Genomic DNA, 13,496 nt, shown 5'->3' with positions numbered 1-13,496 from the left:
TCTACAGTTAATATTGTCTTACCAAAATTAACTATCTCCTGTATATGCTACCAAAAAAGTACTTACTCTTCTAGAAGAAAAAATATATATCAAAAAATTGTGAGAGATTTCAGGTTAAAATTACTTTCTCTAGGTATCCAGTTTTTTTTTTAAGTTTAATTTTTTGTTTACTTTTCTTTAATAAACTTAGCTTCCTGTATTATTTCAGTTTTCTTCTAATTTAATTTATTCATTGTAATTTCACTTTACTTCCATTTACATTTTCACCTGAACTCAGGCTAAGAAATGATTTTGAATGAACATTCAGAATGAGGTTAATATGAAAACAAACAAATAAAAAACACAAAATAAAGTCTTTATTTCAGAAATATAAAGTATACTTTCTGGAAGGATACAAAATATTTTCCTTAGGGAAAAATATGATAGTGTTTTCATAAAAGGATAGTAATAAACTTCACTAAGATAAATATAAATGGAAACAGACAAAAGAAAGTAATAAAAATAATTAGCGTACACTCCTTGCTTATTAAAAGAAGTCTCATGTCTTAATATTTCAAAATGATTGAAGATTATGTTGAAGTATGTTTTTCATGTAGTATCATATTCTTCCAATTTGATGTAAGTTTTAAGTCTATATTTGATTGGGTAAGCGTTGTTTTCATCTAATGTTACAATGAAAAGCAAGTGTTGAAAAATCTAGATTTTTAGAGAAATATATTAGCATGATGACCAGTGACCTCTACATAATGTTTTGTGGTTCCTAGCCCAGTAATAAGCTGATTATCACCTGAAAATTTAGGAGGAGAAGGAAGGTAAATATTTCCATATGCAAACAAACGCTTCCATCATCTCTACTGATACTTTGACTCACTAAATACTTTCTGAGCACTTACTGTGTTTGGCATGCTATGCTAGGAGTGGGCGGTGCAATGGAGGAAAGCTACTATCCCTGACTCAAGGTACAGGCAAGGGCCCTAACATGATATTGAGGAAACTACCCACTCCAGTGGAGAGAGGTAACTTGAAATGCCCATCAAGTCCACTGAGATGCTATTTGTTTCCCTGGCAGCTCACCAAGTTCACTCTGTCTATGCAGTATGTCTTTTCTCTTGTATCTCTTTTGTGAGATTAATTCATTTATTCTTTTGTTATCAAACTCCTGCAGGTAAATGATCCCTTTTAATCGCAAAGCCCATATATGTTTCTATTTCACAACCCCTTGACATTCTTAGTTGCCCATAATAGATGGTATAAAATTTTGGCTAACTAATTGCTTATTCCAAACATAAATCCCTGAATGAGTTTGGAATAGTCACACAACAAATTGAGCTGATGAAAAACATGATCCAAAAAACAAAGACAGAACAGTAGGAAAAAAAAAAAACTACTGATGAATTTAATCATTAAAGATCTTTTAGGGACAAGGTAACTTTATTCTCATCTATCTGTTGTCTTCATGAGCATGTGAATAAGAACTTTAGAGTGAAAATCTCTGATCATTTAAAGCCTTGACTCTTTAACATCCAAAATGGGCTGTAGCTAAAATGTAAAATGACTGCAAAGGAGAAAACATGCCTGTCTATAGCATATAAAGGAGTTATTTTAAAGTTTAGGCATTAATTTAGATTTCCTCTAAATAAACTCTAGAAAACAAAAACTGCACCCATTGCCATAGAGTCAATTTTGACTCATAGCATCCCTATAGGACAGAGTAGAACTGCCCCATAGGGTTTCCAAGGAGCAGCTGGTAGATTCAAACTGCCAACCTCTTGGTTAGCAGCCAAACATTTAACCCCTGGTGCCACCAGAACCAAAAATAATTTGCAGCATTCATGAAATAGTTCTCTCTAATGTTAACACTATTATTTAATAAACAATTTCACAAAGAATTTCCCATTCAAAAATATTAAATCAAAATTTACTCTGTCTCCTATCACACAGTAGTCATTTGTTAAACATCTATTTAGAAAAGTCTATCATAAATGGAAAAATTGTTAGTCTAAGAAAGAATTTTTATTTTTCTCCCTGAATTTACCTGATATTTACTTTCCTTATCCAGTATAGAATATTATGGCAAGATTAGTAATTGTAACTTTCTTTAAGTTAATATTTGCTTCTGGTTTCTCTAGCTTAATATGCTGTAGGGGGAGATTTAAATTAGAGTAATTCCTGACACAACTTATGTTCAGTATAATCTGAGGCATGGATATAAAGAGGATTGATTTCAGAAAGCAAAATTGTTAGTACAATGATGAAACAAATCAATGGAAGGTGGACATCTTCTGTGCTTTTTACCTGATGCTTCAAATCTAATCCAGGGTGGGGGTGAAGGGGGCTAGACCTGGTCACTAGCACAACAGCAAGCAGAAAAAAGTTTCTCAGAGTTGTATTCACTATCATACTACCATCCTTCCTCCTCATACTTTGGCTTGACATTCAAGAGAGATATGAGAAAGTAAGGAACGGTGGAGGCAAAGAATCATGGTAAGTAAGCTGTTTGGTAACCTGCTAAGAAAATGATTTTTTAAATTAAAAATTTGATAACTAAGATAGCAGAGTTCAGAATTATCTAATCATTCAGTTATGGTCAGTCCCTTTATTATTTTTTTGTTAACATTTTTTTAATTGAACTTTCGATGAAGGTTTATAGAACAAACTAGCTTCTCATTAAACAGTTAGTATATATAGTATTTTATGACACTGATTAACAACCCCATGACATGTCAGTACTCTCCTTTTTTGACCTTGGGTTCCTTATTATAGCTTTCCTGTCCCCTCCTGCCTTCTAGTCCTTGTCACTGGGCTGGTGTGCTCCTTTAGTCTCATTTTGTCTTATGGGTCTGTCTAATCTTTGGCTAAAAGGTGAATCTCTAAAGTAACTTCATTACTGGGCTAAAAGGGCGTCCGGAGGTCATACTCTCGGGGTTTCTCCAGTCTTTGTCAGGCCATTAATTCTGGTCTTTCTCTGAGTTACAATTTCACTCTACATTTTTCTCCAGCTCTGTCTGGGACCCTCTATTGTGATCCCTGTCAGAGCAGTCAGTGGTGGTAGCCAGGCACCATCTAGTTGTACTGGACTCAGTCTGGTGGAGGCTGTGGTAGTTGTGGTCTATTAGTCCTTTGGACTAATCTTTCCTTTGTGTCTTTAGTTTTCTTAATTTTCCCTTGCCCTTGAAGGGGTGAGACCAGTAGAGTAGCTTAGATGACCACTTACAGGCTTTTAAGACCCAGATGCTACTCACCAAGGTAGAAGGTAGAACATTTTCTTTATAAACTATGTTATGCCAGTTGAGCTAGATGTTCCCTGAGACCATGGTCCCCACAGCCCTCAGCCAAGTAATTAGGTCCTTAAGTATGATCAATCCCTTTAGAAGCCAGAGACAAGTTGGTTCAATTATTATTTTCTTTATGGTAGTTGGAATTATGGAATCCTTGGGTGGTGCCAGTGGTTAAGCACTCAACTACCAGTTGAAAGGTTGGTGGTTTGAACCCACCCAGAAGTGCCTCTAAAGACAGGCTTAGCAATGTACTTCTGAAAGTTCCCAGTCTTGAAATCGCTACTGAGCAGTCTTACTCTGCATACATGGTGTCACCGTAAGTCGGAATCGACTCACAGAAACTAACAACAACAATAACAGATGGAATTTGTAACAATCAAGGTCCAGTTGGAAAACAGAAAGCACATTGTTTGTTTGAACAGAGAGAATTTAACATAGAGAATTGTTAATCAGGTGTTGGAAGACTAAAGATGAAAGCAAGAGAAAGGAAAAACAAAAATAGAAGGGAATGGGAAAGAAAGAAATGAGATGGGGAGGAAAAGAAAGGGAGGGGAGGGAAGAGAAGAGGAAGAGATGGGAGCAAAAAGACACTGAGGTAACACTGTTATGAATAACTGCAGTAAAGAGCTAACATCCATAAAGCTGAGGAGACAAAGAGAAGAGTTTAGGGTTATCAGAAACTAGAAGTCTGGCAGAAGGTGCCATAGAATTGGTACTCAGACTTCTGAGAGAGGGCACTGTAAGGCTACTCTTGGCAACTTGGAGGAGGTCCAATGAGACTGGTTCTAAGAATGCAGAGGAAACCAGAACTGCAACCAAAGGTTGCGGGGTAAAGTGTCTTTGGAACAGTCAGCAAAGGAGGAAACATTTCCCTTTTCCCATGCACCAGCTGTACAGTCTCCCTCTAGTGCACCCTATTGGCAAAACCTAACAGGAAACCAGACAGCAAAAGGGGAAGGCAGTTCTCAGAGTCCCAGCCCCAGTGTTACAAAGCTGGTGGGTTTGGAGCTGAAAGACAATAGGTTTATAACTGGCACTGAAATTTAACTGAAGAAATTAAGATGTGATAACTGACAAGATTCCTTCATTTTAAATCATAATCTTATTCTATGGAGGAACTTGAACAAAAGTGCTGACTCCAGAAATAGCCGTGAGTAGTATGTCCAGAGGCTGGGGAAGGGTATTTGAAGAATTCTGAGAGCAAGAGAAAACATGAAAATGTTCAAAGAACAATTTTGTCATCCTGTCTCCGTTTTTGAGTCTCCTTTGAAAGGAATAATTTCCTCAATGATTTAATGACATTGTCTTCAAAACTGTATTGACCTTATACCTAAACTCTACATTGTATATAAATATAGGCTAAAAATCACATAGAACCTGGCTATATTTGCTGTGCCCCATCTATCATGGGATAGTTAATTCATACATTCATCTTTTAAAACTAATAATGAATTTCTAAAACCTTTTAAAAGGACTTAAGTTTCATAATCCATTTATTGAAAATGGCTGAAATGAAAAATTAATTATTAAACAAGAGCCTTGGGAAGACATCAGCAGCCTTGTCACCCACGCGCTAGATTGATAACATGTCGGTTTCCAGAGCAGGGAGGGTGCTGACAACTCTCAAATTTAAACCTGGAAAGGTAATGCTAAGCATGTCATGGCGTAAGTCACATTTTTAATTTATTTTTTATTAAATGTTAGATAGGATAAATTCATCCATGCCTCTCAAACTCTACCTGATTAAATGAGCTGGCACTCTTTCAAATGTAAAGCATGGTTACAGCTTCTCAAGGGCATCGGAAATGCTGAAGCATAAGACAACGGTAAATACAAAAGGCGAAAGAGGTGGACAGTGATGTATTCACAAGCACCACGGGTGAAGTGACGTTTTTGAAAATGCTGAGGCTAACAAAACAAGGGCAGTGTGCTCCCCAAATGGGAAATGCACCTGCAGGCAGAAGCTGTGCTTGAGTGCTGGTGCACAAAAGTGTCCACCACTGAGGGGTAAAAAACACAGCAAAAAAATAAAAAAAAAACATGGAAAGGAACAGCTGTAACCAATTTTCAAATCCTAAATGCTGGGGTTGAGCTATATGGCTAAGAAGTCAGGCAAATTGTTCAATATTTGTGTCAGCTCTACCCTTTAATTTTGTAAAGTTAAGGTGGTTTTTGTGACTATAAAGAAGAAAACAACATCTGTTATATTGTGTGTAACTGCAGCAAACACTGCAGCTTCTTGAACTCTTCTCCTCCCAGGCAGAGCTCAATCTCATTCTATAAAGTGGATGGAAAATAGTTTATATCAAACATTTTCAACCAGGTCAGAGAGAACAAATCTTCCATATCACTGCTCTCTAAAAATATTTTGATGCATGGAATCTAAATTAAAAGACTGAATGAACAAAACGATGGTTTACTTCTACCCAACTGGGCCACAGTATTTGAAAAAAGATACAGAATATCTTCACAGTCTCTTGTTTTAATGCCTCATTCATTTTTTCTAGCAAGTGACTATTGACTATTTACTGTACTAAATGCTATGGGAGATACAAATATGTGAACGATACTCTCTAGCTTCCTGACCTTTTTGTATAACAGATGAGACAAAGGAGAATGTTAAGTTTCATCTGAGAGGCACACAAAAGATGCCATAGAAACTATAGTTTGGGTCCCCAGAGGAAATTTCATTAAGAGAGTGTCTTTGAGCCAGAAATTTTATAGAATGGTCACTGTGTTTCAGGCACTTGGGATACATTAGTGAACAGTCAAATATTCCTACCCATATGGAGCTTATATTCTAGTGAGTAGTGACAAACAATATTCAAAAGACATAATAAATAAGTAAATAATATGGCATGTTAGAACATTAAAAAAAGAACAAACCAAACCCATCAAGTCAATTCTGATTTATAGCAACCCATAGGACAGAGTAGAACTGCCCCATAGGCTTTCCAGGGAGGTGCTGATGGATTTGAACCGTCCACCTTTCTTTTAGCAGCCAAAGGCTTAACCACTAGAACATTAGTGCTAAGAAAACCCTGAGAAAGTTAAGTGGGATTCAGAGTGCCCCCTGCTGGGAATGAGTGATTCCAGTTTGAAATATGATAGATGAGATACGTTTCATTGAGAAAGTGACATTTGAGCGAAGACTTGAAAATTTTAACAAGCAATATTCACGGAAGGAGAGTGTTTTAAGAGCAAAAAATAGCGTTAAAATTATAATTCATCTGATGATAATCCTCAGAGCCTAGTACCAAAATGACACAGAGTAAGCACACAACATGTATTTTCTGAATAAATGTATGAACACTTACACTGTCATGAAAGTACCAGGTGCACTTGTCCAAATGTGAATAGTTCCCTTTAGCTGGAGAGGAGAGTGTGTGTAGGAGAATAAAGGTAGAAAAACCTAAAAAGTTAAGTCAAGGCCTTATTCTTCAATTCAGAGGAAAAGGAGTTTCAACGGAAAGGAAATTTATAGGAAATTCAGTTTAGAATTACAAACTGCTTAAGTTTGCCACTTAAGTTCTTAACTACAGCCAGAGTGGCAATGAAAGAAGGGAAGAACAGTGACGTGATGAGAGTTGTGCTTAAAAGTGGTGGCTGAGTTTGATTAGATATGGAAGAAACTGAAGATCCCGGACATGATTAACAGGCTGTTAAGTATTACTAGCGCAAGATGATGCAGACTTAATCTAGGATTATGATATTGGAACTTGAAACAGTGGGCCATTGCTGAAGATACTTATCCATTCATTAACTGAGAATTTTATTAGAAAGAAAGACAAAAAAAAAAAAAAGGAAAGAAAGAAGGTAGGGAGGGAAGGAAGTATGGAGGGAAGAAAGAAAGAAGTAAAGAAAAGGAGTAAATAAAAATAAAAGTTCTCAGCCAGTTTACATGCTAGTAAGGATGAAAGCAAACAGTTTTTCTTCCCATAGCACATACAAGGCAATCATCATAGAGATATATTGTGACAAACTGTGACTGGTGGTATTATAAACCCAGAGTGCAATGCACTCTGAGAAATTTTGATATGAAGAGGGATATAAATTGGACAGCCAGGTAAGGGCTTAAGAATGAGTAAGAACTAATACAGTTTAGAGAGTAGCTATAATGTCCATAGATGACAAGCGATTGTACCAGGGCTTAGGGAAGTATTGAGGGGTACGATGAGGGTAGAAACAGAGAAGAGAAGATAATTTGGAGTCTGTTAGTTTAAGGAGCTACTGAAGTTAAAGAAAAAATACTAGCAATATGTCAATGAATAGAGTTGTTCTTTAGGAGACTGCATCCATGGATTTTAGCTTCAACTAAATTCCCGCCCTCCCAATAGCTAGTAATGTAAAATATTTATCTCTAGCTCTGTCCACTCTTCTGGGTTACAAACCCATACCGTACTGTTTACTATGATTTAAACTTGTATATATATACCACAAAATACTTGCTGAATATATTCCTAAATTACACCTATATTTTCCCCCTACTCCCTCAAACCTTTTTATTTCCTTTTTAATAGTTTTAGTTAATGAAATAAACTCTTTACCTAACTAGTTGCCTAAGTAAAACAAAACAAAACACAACTTTGTCAACTTTGAATTCTCCCTTTTCCTCATAGCTAACTAAGCCCACTTCTAATCAGTCACTAATTCCTGGCTTTGGTCTCTAAAATGTCTGTTATATCTAGCCTACACACTCAATCTTCAGGTCAGCTTCCCATCATCTTCCACCTGAACTACTGAAACTAAATTCTAATTGTTCTTCTTCCCTTTATACCATGTTGCTCTCCAATCCAGTCTGTGGGCCCACTGTTGCCAGGGTGGTCTCTATACCATTAAAAGTCCTTCCCCCATTCCAAACAAACAAGCAAACAAAAACAAAGAACAACAATAAACACTCATCTTATTGTGTCTTAATTAAAAAAAAAAAAAGCAAAAAAAGAAAAAAAAATCTCAATCAATCATTATTGCTTGCATTATAACCAAGATAAACTATAAACTCCTTAGGAAGACTCAAGGCATCCTTCACTAATCTAAGCTTTGTCTCCTCTCCATTCTTTCACAACAGGCCTGTTGCTGCCAACCACACTTTAGAACACCCTGCTCCCCAAACAAAACTGTTTATTTCTTACCTTTCTGCCTTTACAAATGCTATCACTTTTATTCTTTTGAATTCGATCTAGTAAGCTCCTATTTATCCTTCAAGGCCCAGTAGACATGTTATTTAATCTTTAAATTCAATTAATTCAGCCTGAGATGTGAACCAAGGTTGAGATACAGATTTCAGAGCCAGCAGCAAAGAGGAGAAATGCTGATAATAGGTGAGAGTAGCAAAAGAAGGGAATCCTTGGATGTAGCAGACAGTTAAGCTCGCTGCTAATTGAAAGGCTGGAGGTTCCAGTCCACCCAGAGGTGGCTCGAAAGAAAGATCTGATGATCTACTTCCCAAAAATCAGCCATCAAAGACCCTGTGGAGCACAATTCTACCCTGACGTATGTAGTGTTGCCACGAGTTAAAATGGACTCGATGGTGAATGGTTTTATTGCAAAGCAGGAGTGATTAAAATAGAAGTGAAGGAAGAAAGTAAATCTATTAAGACTTCCAAAGTACTGACCTTCCAAGGTATAGACTTCTGCAGTGAAGCCTATGCCTGAATCACGGATTTGGGACTTGCCAGCCTCCACAAGGAGATGAGCTGTTTCCTTGCTGTGGTTTGTGAGTTCTGTGAGACACTGCAGCAAATTACAAAAGCCAAAGACGAGAGGGAGAGTACTGAGGGTAGGAGGAGTAGTTGATGTTAGAGATGTTGGAGTGATACAGTAATTTGGAAAAGTTGGACATTTGGGACATCTTTAACCTCCGTCTCATAGGAACAGCTTTGTGCTGATCCTTATAAAATAAATTATTTATTTATTTGGTGTCAGAAGTGGGGAAAAGGTTGGAGGGTTGGAGGCATATCCGACTTCTGCCTCATAGGAGTCAGCCTTCGGCTATTGATCTCTATTCTCCTTCCTCCTTGTGAAGTTAGAGGAGGTCTGAGGCCCCCGCCACACCATTGTTACAACTTCTAAGTTTCTCCTACATTCTTTGAACTTTTCAAACTAAATAAACTTAACAGTTAAAGGAATAAGTAACTTGACATCATTTGTATTCTTCAATTGCATTTCTTGAAAAATAAAATTCACAAGAAAAAAATGAGATTCTCTTTGTACAGAAGTAAAATAAAAACATTCTTAATTTTTATCAGTGCTAAAACATGGATTTCAGATTTAATTCATGAGGAATTGATTTTACGTATAATACTTTAAAAAATAGTTTTACGCTAAGAAACAAATATCAAAATATTTTTAAATTGAAATACTAATTTCCTGATGCTTTAAAAATGGTAATAGCATTTATATAATACTTTTATTAGTATTATTGGCTTACATTTATTGAGTATTTACTATACACCTATTATTTTTTGAAGCACTTAACATCCTTTACTCATTTACAAAATGACCAAATGAAAAGTAACAACTATAATTCCCCATTTTACAAAAGATTAAACTAAGAAAGCCAAACTATCTTGCCAAAGTTACACACCTAATAAGCAGATAAACTCAGCACAAAAAATATTTGTATTTATTGATACAAATATTTATTTTTCAACTATGCAGCTGATAAACTAGTGTTAGGAACAATCACCTAACTCACATATAACTGGGAGATTTGATGTCTGAACTAAGATTCAGACAGACCGTTATCATGGTTCTTTTGACCACGATGGTTAGTATAAAACAGCCAAACAATTTCAAAACTGTGAATAGCATTTTAAAATTGTGCCATAAAATTTTATGAATTATGTCACTGAAAATATTCCATCAGACATAAAGGAGCAAGAATGGGAAGCTGTGCTGCCGGGAATCCAATATTCAGTTTGTTTCTTTCTCACTGCTAACAAAACAAGGGTAGAGAAATCCCAAAATGGGAAAAGCAGTGGCTTGTTCCCTGGCTGGCATGGTCTGAGAATGCTCTTGGTACAGCATTTTAAGTACCTAGGAGAGCATGTCGATCCCGTTGGTTTAATTAGGACCAGTGTTGTTTGGCTGTGACTGAAAGACAGAGGGAGAGTAACATGGGATCTAAGAAGCAGGAAGAACAGACGGGGTTGTGTACTCCTAGTGGGCAGAGGGGACAAGAATGTCCTCATGGAACTAGTGAATCCCAGGTGCTCTGCTTAAGAAAGAATCTTCCAGAGACAACTCTTTGCCACTTCAGAAACTCAGATAAATTTGGGATGTTAAGCATTCTTAGCTTTTGTTTATTACATTCCTCAGTTTAGTTTCTGTCAGTACCAGTGACTACTCAGCAGGAAGCTTGTAAGGATTCAGTCACTATGAGGAAGACTTTTCAGCTTATTTCTAAGGCCTCAAAGTTTCCATACAAAATAAAGGTAGGTTTCTACTGTATTATAGCATTTGCAAAATAAATATCTGTTATGTGAAATGATACTAAGAAACTGTTCTCCTTGTTCTCAGAAATAGTTACAACTGAACAGTTCATCACAAATTGTAAGCAAGTTAGATTCTCCTGTAGAATGGCTTTCTCTTCAGAATTCTTAGAAGGAAGAATTTGTAAAATATTCAAAACACCTGGCTTTATATAGAACCACACTCTATCAATCTTAAAAATACATTTAATAATAAACTGGGTCAATAAACTCACTATGAAACAGACAATAATTCCTAAGGATTTTAAAGCTGCTTATAATAAATTCATAAGCAGTTCATCATCTGGCTAATTTAACTCAAATTAAAATATAGATACAATAAGTTTCTTAAAATTCATAAAATTGTTTATTATATAGACATATACATAAAAACATGTTTTAAACTAAGTTAGAATAGTAATGAAATACATTCAAGATTGAATTATTTTTAATTTCTTGACTCAGTCCTAAAGGTCTCTATTTTGTTTTTGTAATTATTTTAACAATTAGCCAGGGGCCTAAGAAGTCTAGTATTTGCCTCCCCTATTTTTTTAATATAAGAACTACCAATTTTTAGTCATTAATGATTATACTTGTTTTTTTTCCAAATAGGACTAGTGAGGTGCTAAATTCAATTAGTTGTAACTTCACACTTTTATTGAGTTAACTTTACCCTTCCTTAGAATTTGTATTTGTATGAACTTCTTTCCGTCTATGCATTTGCTATCTGATAATCCTTTTAATTGTCAGATTTTATATGCTCTCTTGTTTCCATTTACAAAGGTTACAAATAGAGCTGGAAAGTAATATATTGATTAGCTCATTAATTATCAGTCTATCTAGTTCTTTCGTTTTCAGCTGTCTACCTGTGGGACTTTCTGTAGTCCTTCTGTATAGACGGAGCCTGTGTGCGTATGTGTGTATGTGTATGTGTGTGTGTTTGTGTTTTAATGACAAACATGCAGACTACATTTAAAGATTTTTTTTAATAGAGCCACATATCTGTTATGAAACCACCTGCTGCATCAGACCACTGGTATTACCAGCCTTGTTTTTTGCAATCACACAATTAAACTGATCACTTTGTTCATTCACAGAACTTTCTCACAATTATAAGTGTATACACACACAAATATATTGTAAGTACACATGATTTTGAAATCCATACTATAGAGCACATATACTTCTAGATGTATTAAGTTACATTTTAAAAGCAACTTTACAAATAACTTCCTTGCAACCAAGATATTATCTGACTTCTCAAAAGCCACTGCATTTTATTACCACAAAAAATGTATATTCTTACACTGGAATCTGACAGCAGTTTAAATTTATGAAATGGAGAAAAAAAAAAAAGACCGAATCTGTTTATCGCCTCATTCTGTATTTTTTTTTATTATTAACATACATTATCACTACATCATTTTAAGGCACTGTATTGACAGAAGTTTACTTTCACATTGAATCTCTTATTTGTATCTGGTGGTATCTACACAAGACGGCTTTCTTCATTATAGCCGGCCCCTGAAGAATGCACATATTATAAGACAGACCTAGCATTACTGGACTCAGAATAGCCTTAGAAACATCACACCCAATAGTTTAAATGAAGATTAAAAGAGGACCAATATAGTAAGAAGCAGGAACTTCCATTAGTTCGTACACTGCCAAAGAGTCTGTCCCGGTTGCAAAATTAGTCATGATAAGCTCTTAAGACATTTCACTCTCTAGTCTATCCATTGTAACTACAAAATTAAATAACACTTTACAGGAACTATTTTAATGATTGCTACTCATTATTAGAGAATAGCATAGGAAGGAAGAGCCTTTATTAAAAAAAAAATAGTTTCTTTAAAACGTATAATATCTGTCATGAGTTCTCCATTCTGCTAGTCTCTTGGGAAGGCAGATGGATGTGCCCATTCCCGTGTGCAGGGGAGATCTAACAGACCTGCCTGAGCCACTGATAAATCTTCTCTATAGTCCCATTAGTTTTTATGAAGTTCTTTGAGAAACTGAGAAGAGAAAAATGCCTGTGAAAAATGTCCCTATTCTTTAGTGTGGTGTTATCAGGGCCTTGATTTATTCCATAGAATGGAGTAGGTCACAGAGAGAAAAATCAACTTTTGTTTCTTTGATAAACATATTAGCTTAGTGCAAACACATGGTTAAAAGCCACGTTATGGATTGAAAACTTTTCACAAGACTATTTATTGATTGGATTCTTTTAAAATAGTCACACAAAATGTTACCTCGTTAAATTAAATATATATATGTATTTATGTCTTGCATTGTGTTACAAGCATTTCATTACATAGAACTTATTTTAAAACCAATACGGTTAACGTTTAATGTTTTCTTGGCAGTAAGTAGTATAGTGTAGGCTTCTATAGATCCAGGTTAGAATCCTCGTCCTCTCACTTGGTAAATGTGCAACTTTGGAGAAATTTCTCGAATTATTTGTGCTTCATTTCCTTAGAATAAGTTGGGGGAGAAAAATGGTAACAAATTTATGGAATTTGGGAAATGATTAAATGAGATATTATATTTAAGGCGCTTGTTACTCCTGAAAAAATAATAAGAGGTAAACGCTTTATCCATTATTATTAGCATTGTCCAACCAATTTTCAAATCAGTTATCTCTAACTTTGGAGGTCAACATCTAAGGAAAAAAAGAAAAAATGTCTATTTTTTTTAAATTGTACTTTTTTATTTTCCTTTTTTTTTTTTAAATATTTTATTGTAC

The 13,496-nt window shown here is 35.4% G+C and overlaps 1 protein-coding gene across 4 annotated transcripts in view; it reads right to left on the bottom strand.

Moving 5' to 3' along the window:
* PCDH9 (protocadherin 9) overlaps nucleotides 1–13,496 on the bottom strand; it is a 1,003,512-nt gene that overhangs the window by 744,724 nt on the left and 245,292 nt on the right. The window contains exon 5 of one of the 4 annotated variants that reach the window (XM_023740558.1): nucleotides 2,259–2,287. The exons of 2 other annotated variants lie outside the window; for them this stretch is intronic. In XM_023740558.1, the coding sequence (XP_023596326.1) occupies nucleotides 2,259–2,287 (29 nt within the window). Of the gene's footprint in view, nucleotides 1–2,258; nucleotides 2,288–2,799; nucleotides 2,812–13,496 lie in introns of all 4 variants that reach the window. One more of the 4 variants, XM_023740560.1, reaches the window with a different exon arrangement.

Source organism: Trichechus manatus, unplaced genomic scaffold (genome assembly GCF_000243295.1).
Source record: "Trichechus manatus latirostris isolate Lorelei unplaced genomic scaffold, TriManLat1.0 scaffold00158, whole genome shotgun sequence".
NCBI classification, from domain to species: Eukaryota; Metazoa; Chordata; class Mammalia; order Sirenia; family Trichechidae; genus Trichechus; species Trichechus manatus.
The sequence above is the reverse complement of the archived record's forward strand: the minus strand, read 5'-3'. Positions and strand labels throughout refer to the sequence as shown.